The sequence below is a fragment of the Loxodonta africana genome, chromosome 21, assembly GCF_030014295.1.
Source record: "Loxodonta africana isolate mLoxAfr1 chromosome 21, mLoxAfr1.hap2, whole genome shotgun sequence".
In the NCBI taxonomy this organism is placed as follows: domain Eukaryota; kingdom Metazoa; phylum Chordata; class Mammalia; order Proboscidea; family Elephantidae; genus Loxodonta; species Loxodonta africana.
The window spans coordinates 44876865-44896596 of NC_087362.1; the positions used below are offsets into that span (position 1 = coordinate 44876865).

The 19732-nt window shown below is 47.2% G+C and overlaps 1 protein-coding gene across 1 annotated transcript in view; it reads left to right on the top strand.

The window, feature by feature from the left end:
- Nucleotides 1–232: 232 nt before the first annotated feature.
- The window catches only part of CALB2 (calbindin 2), a 29246-nt gene continuing 9746 nt past the window's right edge, over nucleotides 233–19732 (top strand). Inside the window, exons 1-4 of the mRNA XM_003417070.3 lie at nucleotides 233–683; nucleotides 14550–14626; nucleotides 17100–17189; nucleotides 18214–18294. Of these exons, the coding sequence (XP_003417118.1) occupies nucleotides 590–683; nucleotides 14550–14626; nucleotides 17100–17189; nucleotides 18214–18294 (342 nt within the window). The 5' untranslated portion in view covers nucleotides 233–589. The remainder of the gene's footprint in view (nucleotides 684–14549; nucleotides 14627–17099; nucleotides 17190–18213; nucleotides 18295–19732) is intronic.

Consider the following 19732-nt stretch of genomic DNA (forward strand, 5'->3'; position numbering starts at 1 on the left):
AAGACAGCTGGGTTGAAATCCAGGCTGCCACTTATTTGCTGTGCGACTTTGAGTCATTTAGGCATTTTAAGCTTTATGTCCTTCCTCAGAAGAGTGGTTCCTTATCTTCCTGCTGTGGAAGGGTCAGATTAGAGCAGGCAGGGGACCTAGTGAACTAAGATGCTAAATACTTGTAAAATCAATGTTGTTGTTGCTGTCATTATCATTACTGTTATTACTATTGGTACTGCTATGTAAGTGGTGCCTTACTTAAAGACGGTGGGAGAGGGAGGGAGGAGAGAGGCGGCCTCTCTGCCACTTTCACTGAACAGCATCTGGGTTTCCCTGGCCAGGCGCTGAGCGGTCTCGAGGCTTCGAAGCAGATGTGCTGGGCCCCGCGAAACCGGGCCCAGACCCCAGCCTCTTCTGCCCCGCCGCGACCAAGCCACGATTCTCTGAGCCCGCACGCCCCCTGCTGGAGGCTGGGCACGGGTACAGCCTCCAGACTGTATATAAAGGCAGCGTGGGGCGCAAGACCAAGACGCGAGCGAGAGCTGAGCCGGCGCGGAGGGAGAGCGCTGTGCTGGCCGAGGTCTCCGAGCGGCTCGCCATGGCTGGCGCAACTCAGCATCCCCCTTACCTGCACCTTGCGGAGCTGACGGCTTCCCAGTTCCTGGAAATCTGGAAGCACTTTGACGCAGACGGTCAGTAAAGCGCTCAACTTCTGTGCCCATCAGCCCCCAGGGGACTTGCTGTGGAGGGGAAGGGATAGTGCTCAATGCAAGCACGGGTACATCTTTGCCACAGGTGGGGTTTTGGCCACAGAGTCTGCTGGAGTCAGGGTCTCGCGTTTGGGAGACATCTGGGTGCTCAGATGACAATTGTCAGTAACTTTTCTTCCCTGACATAGACGACTGAGAGCCCATCCGCTCTTGCAGCCCCATCCTGGGCAAGTTGGAGCTTTCCCAGAGAGGAGGCCTGGGCTGGGAGGGCTCCCCATTACTCTCCCTGCCATCTCCCCACCCTTTTCTTCAAGGTAACTTGTTGGTTTCAGCTGCCGCAGCCACAGGTCTCAGAAGCCCACTCAAATCTTTCCTCAGGTTCTCCTTTTGTTAATACCAGGTTAGCCCCATCACCATCCTTGGGGGCTGAGGGAAGCTGGGGACTCTGAAGGGAAACCCTCGGCCTCCCCAGCCTGACTGGCTGAGAGCAGGGGTGGAGAAGGGCATTCCGGGCCTTGCAACCCATAGGCTTCCTTTGCCCATTTTCCAATTTCTATAGACATTTGGGTTTCCCAGCAGTGGGTGTGGTGAAGGCAGGGCTGGGGTTCCAGCCCCAGACCTGCTCCCTTGTGGTGATGATCCTGTATGTTTTTGGTGACCCCGTTCCTGGGTAAGGGGAGGCACAATCTTAAATGCATCAGTGACTGCCCCTCTTCTCTGTGTGGTTTTGACACTGACTCACCCACAGAGCAAGAGCTGGATTGAATAGCCTTTAGAGGTGGCTTCCAGCACTGGCATTCCAAGAGTCTGTGATGCTTCGACTCGAGCATAAAGGAAGGCCCTGTTTGGAGGCTTCTCCTATCACTAGACAGTCTTTCTCCATTACTCCAAAAAAACAGGTGATCTGCTCTTCTTCTCTGAGGCCTTGGCTGGGGTGAGCATCCTAAATGTTCTGGCATTTCTGGCCCAATGGCAGGGTGGTGGCTCACAGTTTTTATCCTAAGATTGAGAGTGAGGGGGATGGGAATAAGAGAGAAAATCAGGCGGTGGTTTACTTGATCCCTCCCGCCTACCTTTCTCACCTCAGTGAGGTGTGGAAGTGGCTAAACAGAGGCCCTCTGCTCACAGCACAGTGGGAAGGTATGGATTAATGTCTAGGGACACTAATCAGTGAAGCTTTGTCCCCCATGAGAAAAACCTGGAGGGGCAGAGGACTGGGCAGCTGGATACCTGGTTGAAGACCCCCATCTGCCTATGAATTACTGAAGGAGGTTGGGTAGATTGTTAAATCTGTAAAATGGGGCCAAGAAGGGGTTGTGTTTCCAGTCCCTGGCTCATGCAGCTAAAACTCCCTTGGTGAAAAGGGCTATAATAGACTTACAGCCTCTTAGTATTCCAGATGACATGCACATTCCCTAAGGATGCTCCTGCCAGTTTATCTGCACCTTGCATGATTCAAGGAAAGTTACCAAGTGGCAAGGTTATACCACCAGCCTCCTGCCAGATGAGTCAGCTATAAACAGAACTTTACAATTCTACTTTTTCTCTGTTCTCATAGGGACAACAAGTAGGGCTGTCCATAATCATGCAAATCCTTACATTTATATGAGACGCCATAGTTTTCAAAACACAATTGCACCTTCTTGAGTCTCACCCTGTAAGGCTGCTGGGAAGATTATGATTCTCCTTGTACAGACAAGGAAACAGACACAAGGAGTGACTTGTCCAAGGTCATGTAGGAGGTTAGGGGCTGATTTCTGACCAGGGCTTATTCCCACACTCTGGATTCTGGACACTTGATTGGGTTGGGAGAAGGGTTTACTATGACGATAGGTATAAGTCTCCCTTCCATTTCCCAAAGAAGAGCCCCAACCCAGCCTTGAAGGTGACCAGCAGTTCTTTTATCCCAGAGGGGTCTGTGGCTTAGAGCATGGCTAAGCTAGAATAGACCCAAGAGTCTTTAAGGATCCCCACAGGTGGTCCTGTGCCTGTGGCTTTCCCTTGATGCTATCTGAAAGGAGAGCTAAAAGCTTGCTTCTTGGCATTCTTGTCCACTGGGCTCCCCATTGCCCTCTCTGGGTCACACCTTCAGGGAAGTCCCAAGGAGGGACCAGGGGCTAACAGAGAAGAAAGGCAAAGAGAATGAAAATGCCAATAAGGTTGAAGAGAAAGGTGATTTAAGAAAATACAGACACAGCCAACTGAGAATTCCACAGAAGGATCCAAAACAAGGCTTTGGGCTGCCTTGCTCTGTGCCTTCTCTCTGACCTTCCTCCTTCTCTCCCTTCCCCTTCTGACCACCTGCAGGCTCCCAGCAAGCCCTCCCCTCACCACTTGTGCTCCCTGCCCTACTCTGGGCCTCTCTTTTACTACCTCTGGCTTCTGTTTTTCTCTCCGTCTCCAAGAGTAGCCCTGCCACTCAAAACCTTAAAAACCTCTGGGAGAACTCGCCTTTCTTGCTTACCAGGCCCCTGGAGTTAGCTCACTGGAGCCCAATTAATCACAGCCACCTGTGAGAGAGAGCCACTTCCCCACCCCTCTGGACTGCCACATCCTGTAGTAAATAAAGGAGACCTTAGGAGAAAGCTGGACTCCAGGGAAGGAGGGGAGCCAGGAGGGAAGAGGGTACAGCCCTTAACTCAGCCCATTCTTAAGCAGGAGGAAGAAAAGAATTACATTATTTTCAAAACGATCATGAGCCTTGCTGTGGAGAAAGGAGCAGGTGTTTTGAGAGTGAGAAATTGGGACTCAAAGAGGCAAAGTTCTTTTCTTAAGATCACCCAGGAAAGCAGGAAAGGGAACCCAGGAATCCTATCTCCCAGCCCCCTATACTATTCCATGGACTCTTGCTCAGGGGTCAGCCAAGGTTATGCCTTTGGAAAGATCCAGATGTTGTCTCTCAAAGGCAAGCATAGGGAAGGTGGCAGCCAACCCTACTCTATGACTGAGTTGAGAGTTGGGACTCTTCCACGTATCACTTCCATGCTCTGAATGACCCTTAAACCTGTTGCCGTTGAGTGGAGTCTGATTCATAGTGACCCTATAGAACATAGTAGAACTGCCCATAGGGTTTCCTCGGCTGTAATCTTTATGGAAGCAGACTGCCACATCTTTCTCCCATGGAGTGAGTACCTATTGGGTTCGAACCACTGACCTTCCATTAGCAGTTGAGTGCTTAACCGCTGTACCACCAAAACTCCTGAATGACCCTTAAAAAAAAAATTTTTTTTTTTTTTTTGACGCTTACACGTCCTTATATTCCTGAGTCTGTTCTGTTGCTTCCTGGCCATGTCTTTGTCAGGAACATTCTTACTCTGCAAGATCCAGACAGCTACGTGGTCCCCACTAGATGAGCCGAGGGGCTTCTATTCTGAGGGCCATCAATAGAAGAGCCACGCAAGGGGGAGGTTGTGACTCATAAGAGAAATACCTTAACCTTTTGTTACTCCTCTGGAATCAAGTAAGAGAGTAGGGGCCAGATGGGCCAGTGGTTCTCCCCAGAGGCCAACAGACGTTCATAAGACCTTGGAGCAAGACCATGTAGCGAATCCTACTCATTTTTAAGAATCTAGCCTGCATAGACATGCTCACAAAAAGTTATATGAACAAGGGGATCTATTACAGTGTTTTCTGAAATATTGAAAATTTAAGGGGTGGGAATGCCTATCACTTAGGCATTGTAGTAATTTCTACAATGAAATATTATGAAATCAAGAATGGGGAGCTTCTGCACTGACATGGGAAAATGGCTAAGATGTAAGAGAAAAAGAAAACTGTAGCAGAACACTATTACGTGAGCCTATTTTTTATTGTTAGCAAATTTGGATGTTGGAAAATATTTCAAATGATATAACTGAGCAGTGCTGGTTATCTACTGTGAAGGGCAGATTAGGTAAAACTCAAGAACATTTTCTTCTACTTTCTAACTTCCGTAGTGTTTGAAAATTTTACAGGAGGTTGTGTTTCTCTTGTAATCAGCAAAACAATGAAGATGTAAGAAGAAAATAATTTTATGGATACCCTCCCCTACAAATGTCTCTGTGTGTTTGTATGTTGGGTCTCCAGGTGTGGGAATCTGTCCAGACTTTTCTGGGCCTTCGTCCACATCTAAACGTACCTGGTGAAGCAGGGCCTTCTCCAAGCCTCTCAAGGGACTGAGTCTTTGTTCCTTATCTCTGAGGGCCCCAGCACTTGAGCACTTTGAAAATTAGTGAAGGAAGGACCACAAAGGGCCAAGGAAGCCCCTGCCCCGTCTTCCTGCCTCTGTCCTCCTAAACCCAATGGTAAAAAAAAAAGAAAAAAGTACCCTTCAAACTCACACACCACTGAGGACCACATGCCAGAACCCTGTGCCCAGACAGTCTCCCCTGGGTGGTGGAGTGCTGGCCTATGCTAAGCGCCTTCGGTTCGGATCTCATGCCCTGCATCCTGCCTCTCTGACAGTGATTGCACCAGCCAGGGGGTGGTGGCTGTGTCTGTGAAGAGCCTGGGTTCCCCTGGGGAGGCAGCTGAGAGGACAAGTTTTTACAAACAAGACGTTCAGCCTGCTTCGCCAGGGCAGCCGACAGCCCAGTCAATCCGGGCGGCCCTGGCCAGCTCACGCATTTATTCTCCCTCTAGACATCAGGGGTTTTACTAGCTGAGCCCAGGGCGGGGGGGGGGGGCGGTGCGGGGAGGTTTCCAGGGTTAAGGAGACCCCTCAGGGAAATCTACTTCAACCTCAGGGAGCCAGAATTAATAGAGCAGGCATGTAGCTCTTGGAGAACAGCACCGCCCCAGCCTGGCCGCTCTGCTGGGGGTTTGCATCATGTGCCCTCCTTTGCCAGGCTGGTCCCATCTAGGGCCTCTGACTTCAGCCCTCTCCCCTCCCCTTCGGCCCTCTGCTGTCTCCCCTCCTCTCTCACCCCATCTGCCCATCCTCTGGCTTCCCCCAGGCCTGTGAACCAGTCCAGCATCAGGCTGTCAGATGTCTGCAGGTTCAGACGACCCAGCCTGGCTCCAGAGCCCCTAGTCCAGAAGCAGCACAGGCTGGAAACACAGATTCAAATCCAAATGTCTGAACATTCACCCACTAGCTGCCTACACTGGGTTCTCGCCCTCCAACCCCCTCGCCAGGAGCCCCTGGGAGAGGGGTGAGAGAAAGAGACAGAAAGAAGCTGGGACAAAAACAGACACGGACACAGGTTGTCCTGTGGATGAGCAAAAGGGAACCAGGCCAGTCCAGGACCTCTGCTAGCTGTGTGACTGAATCCCTGTACCCCTGAAATTCCTCCAAAGATGGGGTCAATAGTACCTGTCTTGCTTATCTGACAGAGTTGTGAAGTGCAGGTAAGAAGGGAAATGGAAAGCTGTTTGTAAATGGTGAGCACCATGTCAAGTAACATTAATATTAGGGCAGAGCCTGAGGCAACCAGTTTCTTGCCCAAAAAGGTGGAATTTAACTGTCCCAGAGGGTACTCAGGCAGAGGGTAGAGGGTTATTTGCCTTTTGATCAGTCTGAACTCCACACAGTCGCCAAGTGGCCTGGCTTCATGAATGTTTTCTTGTGCAACTGAATGAGGACATTCAAACCCGCATAGCTTCCCTACCAGATTCTCTCTAAACTGTGCATTATAGAGTGCTACACAGGTTGGTGAGCTACATCTAGGCCAGTAGTTCTCACACGTCAGCATGCGTGAGAATCTCCAAGAGCGCTTGTTAAAACACAAATTTCTTAGCCCCACCCCGAGAGATTCGAGTTCAGTACATCTGGCATGGTGCCTGAGAATTTGCACACTGTGAGAACTATCAAATCAGTGCTTCTCAGGCTTTAGCTTGCTGAAGCATCACCTAGAAATCAAGATCAAACAAATAAACAATCTTGGTGAGCCCTGCCCTGAAGAGTCAGATTTGGTAGGTCCCAGGTGGGGCCTGGGACTCTGCATTTTTAATAAGCTACCAGGTGATGCTGATGCAGTTGGCCCCAGACTACACTTGGAGGAGCACTGATCTAAGCCCCCCAAGTCAGGACAGGTATAGTCCCTGGTCAACACTGAGAACCCAAGTTGCCCATCTCAGGGCTCATGCTGGTCCGCCACCTCAACCTCACATGTTTGAAGCCACAGGCACTGTCTTTCTAAAATGAAGACACTAACCTTGCTAGCTTTAAAGACATGTCAATGTCTTTGAGTCATTTCTGACTTCTTTTAAATAAACTTTTTATTGAAGTACTACATACATGTACATGGAGTCCCTGGGTGGTGCAAACAGTTAAGCGCTCGGCTGCTAACAGAAAGGTTGGAGGTTTGAGTCCACCCAGAGGCACCTGGAAGAAAGGTCTGGCGATTTACTTCCAAAGAATCAGCCATGGAAAACCCTATGGAGCACAGTTCTACTCTGAGATGCATGGGGTTGCCATGTATCAGAGTTGCCTTGATGGCAACTGTTTTTGTTTTTTAACATATGTACAGAAATGTATACAAATCATAAGTTCCATGAATTATCACAAAGTACAAAAAAAAAAAAAAAAACCATTGCCGTCTTGTAGGACAGAGTAGAACTGCCCCATGGGGTTTCCAAGGAGCGGCTGGTGGATTCAAACTGCCGATCTTTTGGTTAGCAGCCAAGCTCTTAACCACTGCACCACCAGGGCTCCAATACACACTCAGGTAACTACCACTTCTGGCTTGTTTTCACATCCTCCTTTCCTAAAGCTCATCAGCCCTGTGGCGAAAGCTTGCCTGCTCCTCCTCAGTCACCAAACCACTTTCCTCCATAAATGGTCCCTTCACCAAGGACTTGTCGGACAAAAACTGAGAAATAGAGGAAGATTTAGAATCCATAGGATTGGGTGTTAATTTAAAACCTTCAAGGACCCCCACATTCCATTTCTCATTCATTTGGATCTGAACCCTTAAGAGTTCCTTCCCCAGAAAATGTTCAAAAGCAGTAGTAGTTCCCAAGCTTCAATGTTCATACATTGTTAAAATGCAGGTTCTAATTCAGCAGGTCTAGAGCGGGGCCTAGAATTATGCATTTCCAGCAAGTTCTCAGGTAATTCAGATGCTACAGGTCCACGGACCGCAATTTGGGCAGCAAGCCTTTATACTCCAAATTTTCTTAATCGGAATCTTCATTTTAACAAGATCCCCTAGGTAATTCTTAGGCACCTTAGACACGCTGCTCTAACACAGTTCTTAACCCTGACTGCATCACTTGGGGAGCTTTGCAAAAAAAACCTCGCAAAGTCCCCCACCTTGTCCACCAAGTCAGAAACTCTGGGCGTGGGGCCCAGGCAATGGTGTTGTACAAGCTCATCAAGTGTTCTAATACACAGCCTGGACTGGGAACCACTACTCTAGGGAAAGCAATATTGCTGGAACTCTTCGGGCTGAAGAGTTTTTGCCATGGACTGATCCAGAAGACTGTAAGAGAACAGACTATAAAAATGCTTTCCATTTATGTGAGATTTTACATTTTCCAGAGTGTTTTCACGGCATTAACTTGTATGGCTTTCACAATACCCCTATAGAGAAGGAAGACATAGTTATGCCCATTTTAGAGGTAAAGAAACTGAGACTCAGAGAGACTGACTTCCTGAGCACAACAGGGAGAATGGTAAAGCTGGTGGTAGAATTATATGTCTTACTCAGATAACCTCTTACCTGTTCAACTCTTAGAAGATCTGTAAATGCCAGTCTCAGGGAGAAACAAGCAGACCTCCTTCCACTGTGGGGGCACTTAGTCAAGTGATGGAACAGCCTTCAGTTATGGTTTTCCAGGTGTCTGCAATCAAAGTAATTGGAAAGAAGTGTCTCATTTTAAATTTAGGGAAACCGAGACACGGTGGTGGTGAAGAATGGAAGCAAGATAAAAGTACAATTAAAAAAAAAAAAAAATGTAGATTTCTGAGTTCCACTCCAGACCAATCTATTAGAATCTCTGTTGCTGTGCTCCAGGAATCTGCATTTTAAACAAACTCCCTGGGGTGCTTCTTTGTACATTAAAGATGGAGAATAAAAAAAAAAAAAAAAGAATGGTAGCAAGAATGGAATAAAGAAGGATGAAAGGTTCCTGGATGCCAGCCCAGCCCCCTCTCCTCCTAAGGTTCTCAGGATGTGGTTTTATTAGGAGGTTAGGAGTGATGGTTGCTATGGTAACCATATCCTTATCAATGCCCATCCGCATGAGATTTTCTTGGTAGCCAGTTATCCCAAGCTCCACTCCCTCCCACCCCCCCCCCCCCCGCCAAAGACAGGTATAGAAAAAAAAACAAGCCCCTTGTCCAATGCTGACGTCTTCCCTAGAAGGATGTGGGCCAACCAGTCCTCTTCCCTAGCCTCAGATAATAGTCGGAGACTGCAGGTAGTTGCTTAGAGAGAGAGGCCAAGGTACTGAAGGCTTTTTCCCCCTTCTTAGCCCACAGCCCCTGCCTACTTATCTAATCTCTGCTCTTCACCCTCTGCCTTGAACTGGTTGGCTCTGGCCATTCCTGTCTGGCTGCTTCACCCCAGTCCCACTGCCATCAAGTCAATTCCGACTTAAAACGACCCTGTAGGACAGAGTGGAACTGCCCCCATAGAGTTTCCAAGGATCACCTGGCAGATTTGAACTGCCAGCCTGTTGGTTAGCAGCCATAGCATTTAACCACTACGCAACCAGGGTTTCCTCTCACCCCCAAAAACCCAGTGCCGTCAACCCCAGTAGACCATTAAATGCTCTCAGGGAACAGGCTCATCTCGAAAACATGGTAGCACAGGGCACAGAATTGAACTTTTGTTCAAGTAAAGACTTGTTGATTTTAACCACATTTCTGTCCCTCTGTTGGGGGGTGGACAGAAAAGAGGTAAGCATGGTGAAAGGGGCTCATCCAGCTTCTGGAAGTAGGGAGCTTATTTCGAGAGTGTCACCATCCCAGCTCTGGGTACCCTCTCCCTGCCCTTTTTCTTCCCTCTGCCCTGTGACTGGGGCTTCAGAGAGGACTTCCCCACCTGTCCTGTCGATGTAGCCTTGCCAGGCAACCCCTCTTCTATTACACCATCATTCCTTCATTGCCAGTTGATGCTATCTGGAAATATAGTGCTTAAATTCATGTCCTTGTTTATTGTCTCCCTCCTGCCCCCTCTGCCCACTTAGAACATAAGCCCCATAATGAGACCATGTCTAGCTCACCTTTGCATCCCCAATGCCTGCACAGAGCTCAGCACAAAGTGAATAGAGGAGTAAATGAAGCCTGGATCAGGAATTAGGACTCCGCACTTCTGCCTCCACCTTACTGTGTGATCCTGAGCAAGTTGCTTATTCTCTGTGCCTCAGTTTCTTCTTCTGTCACAAGGAGAGGATTCTACTCTGCCATGTTGTAATCGCGTGATTCTGAAAGGACTGTGACCAGTTAGATGGCAAGGTCTGGATCTTATACCTCTTCATATCCTCCACGGCAACCCACGTAGGGCCTTACATAAAGTGAGGCCTCAACTCATCTGCTGATTTAAAAGAGGGTGAAAGTGCTTTGAAAAATTGAAGGTGCTAATAAAAAAAAAAAAAATTTTTTTTTTCTTAATGAAGTACTAATGCACACTACAATGTAGATGAACTTTGAAAATATCATGCTAAGTGAAAGAGGCCAGATACAAAAGGTCACATATTGTATGATCCCATTTATAGGAATATCTGGAATAGGTAAGTCCACAGAGACAATACAGATTGGTGGTTTTCAGGGACTAGGTGGGAGCAGGGAGTGGAGAGCAAACTAATGGGTATGGGGCTTCTTTTTCGGGTGACGAAAATATTTTGGAGCTAGATAGAGGTGGTAGTTTCACAATTATTGTGAATGAGCTAAATGCCACTGAATTGTTTGCACTTTAAAATGGTTAATTTGATATGAATTTCACCTCAATTAAAAAAAATTAGAGGTGTTATATCTGTAAGGGAGTTTTTGATGTTAGGAAATGGCCATGCTTTCCTGCTGGGCAGGGCACTGGCTGATTGTCTGAGCTTCTTGAGGTTGTTAAACTACCTTAAACCTTTCTAGAACAAGGCAGGGTAAAAATAAATGTATTTATTCTTTGTGAGTCTCAGAAAAAGCCCATGGAAAAGGTGGCTCCTGCACTTTACTACTTTTCTTCTTGCTGTTCAGATTGTGTACTGGGGCATAGTTCAATGCCAGCCTTGCCTGCTTTGGCCTCCCTCTGCACCCCCAAATATCCCCAGCCAGAAAGAAGAAGCCAAGGCCAGGGTGTCCCCCGGCATGGGCAGCAGACAGAAACCCCAGCCACGGTAGTGATGACTGCTGGTCCTGTTGAGGCTCACTATGTGCAAACATTTTACAGGTATGAGGAAGACACTATCATTATTCCCATTTTGTAGATGAAAAACCTGAGGTTCAGAGAGGTGATATGACCGGCTCAGAGTCCCATAGTGTGTGTGACTGAGGCAGGAGAAGAGCCAGGTGTCAGTGCATCAACAAGAAGGGCCAGTAACTCTGCCAGCCTCTAAATAGTAGGTGAAGGGGCTGAAGAAGACATGGCAGAGCATCAAAGTCCTGGTGCAAAGACAGGGGCCCGTAGATTGGCAGGTGGGAATTATTCATCTCTGAGTGGCTGCTCTTTGTAGCATGCTGACATTGGGGCTGGGCCCCTCTGAGCGCCTTCCAGCTGCCTCCTAACACATTCATGAGACAGACACATACCCACGCACTCACTCACCTCATGTGTCCCCTGAGTCCCGGCTCCCCGCTCAGCCTTTGTGGCCCCTACCTCACTGAACCATGACACAAGCTTACAGTGCCACCTCTGAGCCCCCAACATCAGGCTTCTGGAAGCTATAGATGGCCCAGAGCTAAGCTCCCTGTCTGACCCTGCAATGCCTCCAAGGAGACAGAGGTGACTTTGCCTTCTAAGTCAAGAGGAAAGTTCACTGAAGAAATGGAAGAATAGCTAGATGATGGCAAGGGATAACCAACCAAAAATCAACTCACTGTCATCAAGTCTATTCCAACTCATAGTGATCCGATAGGACACAGTAGAACTGCCCCATAGGGTTTCCAAGGCTGTAATCTTTACGGAAGCAGACTGCCACATCTTTCTTCCGTGCAGTGGCTGGTAGGTTTGAACTGCCAACCTTTTGGGTAACAGCCTAGTGCTTAACCACTGTACCACCTGACAGTGACAGGGAGAAAAAAATCACTCGTTCCTTCAATTCAAAGGCATCATCAACTAGACAACTGCCTTTTTACCTAGAAAGCCCCTCCTCCTTTCTACTCCCTCATTCCTCCTCCTTCCCTTTCCTACCTGATGTCACACATGCATGAAATTCTGACTCTCCTACAAATCTTTAAAGGACATCTCAGAAGAAAGATGACTCCCCCCCCCACCTAGGAAAGAAAGGCACACAAGTCTTGCCCCACCCCATTAAAAAACCATTTGCCATTGAGTTGATTTCAGCCCATGACGACCCCGTGTGTGTCAGAGTAGAACTGTGCTCCACAGGGTTTTCAATGGCTGACGTTTTAGAAGTTGGTCACCAGGCCTTTCTTCCAAAGTGCCTCTGGGTAGACTTAAACAGCCAACAGCAGCAGAGTGTTAAACACCATTTGTACCACTCAGGTATGCCCCCAACCCCATTACAATATTATAGTCACATTTTTTCCCTGTGGACAAAAATACGTAATTCATCCTAATGCGATTCTCTCTATACAGGGGAGTCTTCTCCACTAGAGGGCTCTTCTAAAGTTATTTGCTCAGAATTTAAATTCTCAAGGAGACACTAGGAAGAAAGGCTGTAAGGAGACTCCTCCTCTCCCTAGAAAAAAAACCAAACCAAACCCACTGCCATCCAGTCAATTCGGACTTATAGCGACCCTAAAGGACAGGGTAAATTCTCCCAGTTTTTTTTTTTTTTTTTTTTGTCTTTTGTTTGCTTTGTAATTTCATTTGCCCCTGAAGAGAGCTACCACCCTTCACCCTGCTCCCCAACTTTTCTGTTCAGTATCCTCTATGGGAACCTTCCTCAACTGCTTTAGACCAGATTTGGAACTTGACTTTAAGCCAGTGATTTCCAAACTTTCCTGCACATTGAGATCACCTGGGGAGTTTTTTTTTTTTTTTTTAAATCATGATGCTTAGGTCACACCCCAAACTAACAATGTCAGAATGTCTGGGGGTAGGAGCCAGACATCCATGTTTTAAGGATCCCCCAGGAGATTGCATAGTACAGCCAAGTCTGGGAAGCATTACTTTAATCCCTGTCTTCTCTCCCTCCCACAAATGCTGCTTCGCCATCACAGCAACCCTTGGCTGAGAACTCAGCTCAGCCCTAGACTCTAGGCCATCCAGGCTTGAGGCTTGAGAATCTAAACAAGCCCTCACTATTGATGGACTCTTCTTGCGACTCAGGCTTTGACTTTGGGTCCTGGTTATGATAATGGCACTTTTTCCCCAGATTCATTCCCATCTTATACAGGTTCTAGTAATTGAACTGAAACTATAGCAACACTTGTGGTGCACTATTATAAGCCCCAGTTGAAGAAAGATGTGGCAGTCTGCTTCCGCAAAGATGTACAGCCTTGGAAACCCTGTGGGGCAGTTTTACTCTGTCCTATACGGTTGCTATGAGTCGAAATCGACTTGACGACAACGGATTTGGTTTCAGTTATTATAAGCCCCAGTTGGGTACTATGTGCCTTCCAGGTGGCCCCTGACTCATGGTGGCCCCATGCACAACAGGATGGAACTATTGTGATACATATGGTTTTCACTGGCTGATTGTCAGAAGTAGGTTGTCAGGCCTTTCTTCCTAGTTTGTCTTAGTCTGGAAGCTCTGCTGAAGCCTGTTCAGCATCATAGCAACATGCAAGCCCACTGACAGACGGGTGATGACTGCACATTAGGTGCACTGGCTGGGAATCAAACCCAGGTCTCCCGCATGGAAGGCAGTTCTACCAGTGAACCACCACTGTCCTATAATAATCCTATGAGGTACCGTTATCACCCCAGTTTTGCAGATGAGGAAACAGAGGCTCAGATGGGTTAAATAACTTGCCTAGACTCACACAGCAGCTCTGGTGGCACAATGGTTAAGCTCTCAGCTGCTAACCAGAAGGTCAGAGATTTGATCCCACCAGCCGCTCCATGGGAGAAAGATGTGGCAGTCTGCTCCTGTAAAGATTTACAGCCTTAGAAACCCTTTGGGGCAGTTCTGCTCTGTTCTGTAGGGTCACTATCAGTCAAAAATTGAGTCAGCAACGGCTTTTTTTGTTTGTTTGCTTTTTTAGAGTCACACAGCTGGTGAGTGCAGCAGAATCAGGGTCTGAACCTACATTGGGCCTGCCTCCCCTTCGCTTGATCCCAGTGACCAAATCTCTCTCATGCCCCCACCCCATAGAACAGAGGTCTTGCCTTTCTCTTTTCGCTCTTGGCTTCCTACCCTGCAGACCCAAATTCTGCCTCTGACCACATTCTCCCTGGGGATTAGGGCCTGCCTGCCACCTGCTGACAAACCTCCATCAATCCTGATGATCTGTTGTCTCCTGTCAGGTTTTCTACTTGCCTGGACGCTGTTGGATACACCTCGCAGCTCCCAGCTTCTGCCAGTGTATCCCAGACGCTAGCACCTCCCAGCATCCTCTGACTGCTGAATGTATACTCCGAGAACATGCTGTTATCAGTCTTGGATCTCTATGGCAGCAAATGCCCCAAATGCAGGAACGACATCCCTAGAACTGTGCAGTCCAGGGCTGGTTCTGACACATGAGAATGGGGAGAAGTTCTCCCCGAGGCCCCAGCTTCCCCATCCTGTCCTGCCCCACGTTAGTCTTACCTGTTAGCTTGGAGATTCACTGCTTTCCCCCCTCCCCCTTTGTTATCTTTGCAGGAAATGGATATATTGAAGGCAAAGAACTAGAAAACTTTTTCCAAGAGCTGGAGAAAGCAAGAAAAGGCTCTGGCATGGTAAGCCCAGCCCCCTTTTCTATTGTTTAGGTTTTTCTGTCACCCTGACCTCTGCCTCTGAGCACTGTCTATCCCAGGATATGCATCCCATCAGCAGGCCTGACATCACTGGTCTTGACACTTGGAGTCTTTCTTTTATGTGTAAGTGTAGAAAAAAATTGGAATATTCTCTAAAAAGAATACGTCGTCTTAATATCCTTGGGTGCCTGGGATTGGGAATGTTCAAGAATGGGCATCAGGGGTTTATAAACCCCCAAAAGTGCAAAACTTTGTATCTGTGTATGCAAGTATAAATGTTGTTTTTTCCTAGGGAAAGAGTCCACAGCCTTCCTAAGATACTCAAAGGGTCATAACTCAAGATTGGCTGCCTAGGCTAGTTTCTAGTGTCTTTATTCCAGACCAGGGTTTCTCAGCCTCAGCACTATTGGTGTTTGGAGGCAGAAACTTCCTTGTGAAGGGGGGCTGTCTTGTGCACTGTAGAATGTTCAGGAGCATCCCTGGCTCCTACTTACTGGATGGCAATAGCACCTCCCCTGTGCAAGTTCTGACAATCAAACACTTCTCAGACACCGCCAAATGTCCCGGGGTGGGGGTCAGGGGGTGGTGGCAAAATCAACCCCAGTTGGAACCACTGTTCTAGACCAATCCTCAGCAAGAGCCTAAAGGAAAACAGGATTGTCCTGAACCCGTATCTGAGCCAGATGGTACTGGCTGGTCTCGTTTGTGAAGGGGGCACTCTGCTCTTGTTGACCTGCCTTAGTTAAGTGACTCCAAATCACACCCCAGCCCCTTAATGGCAGAGAAGGCGTTTCTCCTGGTGCCCAGCTGACATTATAAAATTTGCTGAGGCCTTTTGCGGGGGTATTTGAAATACTGGAGTGCCACAGTGACTGAAGCTGGTCTTTGTGATTCCCGTGTCTGGTTCTGCAATATGTGGAGTCAGACTCACTCCCTCCTACAAGCTCCCATGAATCCTTTGGGGGTCTCTCTCCTTTCCCCTGCTGTGAGTCTGTTGGCCAATTCCATACTTACTGGCAACTCTTCAGGGAGCAATTCGGGAGATGAGTCACAAATGCACCAGTGAGCTCCTGGTTCAAGCTCGGCAGTGTGCCCTACCAAGAGGAGGTCAGAGCTGTGGGCTTAAGAGGGTTTGAGGTGACTCATGGTTTTGTTTATCAACAGCTCCCTCAGCCTCCCTCATTACTAGGATAATGAAGCCTGGATCACAGAAAACACAGGCTTCAAAACTGACCCTGGGATCAGTAGGCAGGGGAGTGTGTTTTCACAAAGTGCTTCAAATCTGAAATCCCATCTCTTAGTCATCCCCTTCCTCAGGTGGCATCAGGGGTGATTTTCAAGTCCATCAACAACAATCCCAGCTGATACCATCCAGGACTGATGCTCAGAGCAGCTGTTATATGGTAGAAGGAATATTGGACTTGGAACTGGGAGTCATGGGTTCAAATCCTGGCTCTACTCACTGGGTGACCTTGGGAAAAGTCACTTCATCTTATACTCCATTTGTGTGTAAAATGGAGGAACCATAACCTCACAGGGCTATTGTAAAAATTAAATTGGACAACCTCATTACTAAGAAATGCCTAGGACCATACCAGGAACATTGTGAGCACTTAGTAACCGTAAATCAATAAATATTGATAACCACATAAATATTGGCAAACTTGAGACCAGCTCCAATGGTATAAAGCATAGAAGGGATGCAGAAAAAAGTAAGAATTGGTAGAATTCTCTGTGGCCCAATCCTAGCAAGCACACAACTACCCGGAAGTCATCAGATAAGTAAAGCAGAGGCATTGGCTACCAAAGGTGGATACATCTTTACCTCACGGTAAGGAGGAACCCGTTAATGCAAAAAATTCATCAGCAGCATCCCCAAACCAGGGGAAGGTTTTAGAACTTCAAGAGAGTCTAAGATTCAAGATAAGCAACAATGGGCTAAAGGAACTTTTTTAAAGTTCACTGCCTTGTCGCTAGTAACAATAATTGAATGGACTTCTTAAATTACTCCTCTTCATATTCTCCTTGGTATAAAATCAGAGTGAAAAAATATTGCAGAGTTGGTGATCAGTCTTTAAAGAAGATGAGCAATTCACCTTGCTATAGCAGAGTGGTTAGAACTTCTCAGTTTTCACATCTGAGTAATGGGAATAAGTCCCGCCCTTCTGATACAGTAGTGGTTTACTCCATCTCCAAGGCAGAGGTGCATGTTTGATTACATGGTAGAAAGCATGCCTACATATCCTGTTCCCCTTTGAAAATTCTGTGATGAGCCTTGAAGAAGAGATGACTTGGATTTGGCGCAGTCTGCAATAGGAAAAAGATGGCAGCCCTATCACTCAGAGCATCGGCTCAGCCTGGTTCCGTGCCCACGGATTCAGGACACAAAATGACCCCTGCCACTTCCACACTGAGAGGGTGTGAGACTCATGGTTCACATGTGGTTTTTTTACAGGTGTCAAAGAGTGACAACTTTGGGGAGAAGATGAAGGAGTTCATGCAGAAGTATGACAAGAACTCAGATGGGAAAATCGAGATGGCAGAAGTGAGTCCTGCTGTCCTGGCTGAGGGATCTGTGGGAAGGGCCACCCTTCCCCTGTGCCTCCCCCATGCCCCAAGCATCCTTCCAGGGGTCTAAATGAGGAGCCGTAAAACCCTCTCTCTAGGAATATACCCAAAAGACTGAAAAGCAGTGACTCAAACCGACACAGGTACACTAGTATTCCTTGCGGCATTATTCATAAAAGCCAAAGGTGGAAATCACCCAAGTGCCCATCAACAGATGAGTGAATAAACAAAACGTGCTATATCCATACAATGGAGTGTTATTCAGCTAAAAGAGAAATTAAGCTCTGATACATGCCACCACGCGAATGAACATTATGCTCAGTGAAATAAGTTTGACACAAAAGGACAAATAGTATGATCCCATTTATATGAAATCTCAAATAGGTAAATACATCAAGACAAAAAAAGATTAGTGGTTACCAGGGAATTGGGGAGGGGGAAGAGGGAGTTTAAAAAAAACAAAAAACCCGAACAACCCTCTCCTCCTGGCCACCAGCGCTAAGGATGACCAAGAGAACAAGTGGGGCTTTTTCTGTGTGAACTTTACTTTCCCAAGAAAAGAGGAAGCAACCAACAATGGTTTAAGGCAGGGGTGGAGAGCTCAAATGCCTTCAGGGTGTTGTACACAAGTGATGAGCCATATATACATATACATACACATAGATGCTTATGTAGGATACATATGTGACGTTTATTTAAAACAAAAAACCTGTTGCCATTGAGTCGATTCTCACAATGACCCTATAGTAGGGCTTCCAAGGCTGTAAATCTTTATGGAAGCAGACCGCCACATCTTTATCCTACGGTGCAGCTGGTGGATTTATACCGCCAAACTTAGCAGCTGGGCCCCTTTAACCACTGCACACCAGGGCTCCTGTGATGTATATATGACAAGCAAAACGTGACTCCCACGCTGCCTCTCCATAGCCGTTTTACCATCCTTCCTTCAGGAAACTGCTCTGCTCCCTGGCAGGTAATGTTAGTGTCTCTGTATCCCACAGCTGGCGCAGATCCTGCCGACCGAGGAGAACTTCCTTCTATGCTTCAGGCAGCACGTGGGCTCCAGCGCTGAGTTTATGGAGGTGAGGCCAAGGCACCGCCTTCTCTCTGCATTTGAGACCTGCCTTCCTCCCCTAGGAATTGTTCCTGGGAGACCCTAACCCCTTAGAACTCTGCTACTCTAAGTCTGGTCTGTGGACCAGCAGCATCAGCATCTCCTGGGAATTTGTTAGAAATACAGAACCCCAGACCTACCAAATCAGAATCTGCATTGAAACAAGAGCCCAGGTGATCTGTGTGCACATTAAAGTCTGAGGAGTAAGGTGAGAAGGAAGCTTGAGTCGAGAACATGGGAAATGCTGTACACACACTATCTCCCTTTTGGGGATTTGTCATAGACATTTGTATATCACAGGCTCTGAGAAATCCTGCAGTAAAGGAACCTGTTTCACTTGGTTTGGTTGTGGTATCTCCCATACTTTCTTCTCATTCAACAGCATTACCAGTTGCTATTCAGTCAATTCCAACTCATGGAGATCCTGTGCGTGTCAGAGAAGGACTGTGCTCTGTAGGGTTTTCAATGTGTGTTTTTTTGTTTTTTGGGGGGGAAGTAGATCGGCAGGCCTTTCTTCCAAGGCACCTCTGGGTAGACTCCAACTTCCAACCTTTTGGTTAGCTGTCAAGTGTGTTAACCATTTGTACCACCCAGGGATTCAATAACATTAACCACTGCCTCTTGATTAGCGGCTGTAGCACTTAGCCACTACGCCACCAGGGTTTCCTCAATAACATTACTGTCCCTCAGAGTCAGAATTCCAAGGAGTGTGCTTGGGGAAGTGTTGCTTGAGGTAGCCAGAGTACTGCTGACACCACATCGTCCTTTACCACATTTGCCATGAAGAAAAGAAGGAATAATGTACCCATCCCAATGCTGGGAATGCCCAGTGAGAATTCCAACACCTTCCAGGCTTGATCTTTGACTGTGGTCTGGGCTTCGGTGTTCCCCTTTAAAATGAACATTACCATCCTTGCAATATAATTTTTTTTGAGATCCTCATGTGAAATACAACATCAATTTCAAGTGTCTTTTAAGTAATATTCACCATGTCCTACTTCAACCAGATAGTATTAGGTTGAACCATATGAAATTGCCTATATTCAACCTTTTTTTGCTTATAAATATGGCGATTTCATATGGTTCAACCAAATACATTAATCTTGATGTCAAGCAAACTACCAATTTTTTTTATTGTGCTTTAAGTAAAAGTTTACAAATCAAGTCAGTCTTTCATACAAAAATTTATATACACTTCACTATACACTCCTAGTTGCTCTCCTGCTAATAAGACAGCACACTCCTTCTCTCTACCCTGTATTCCTATGTCCATTCAGCCAGCTTCTGTCCCCCTCTGCCTTCTTATCTCCCCTCCAGACAGGAGCTGCCCACATAGTCTCATGTATCTACTTGAGCCAAGAAGCTCACTCCTCACCAGTATCATTTTCTATTTTATAATCCAGTCC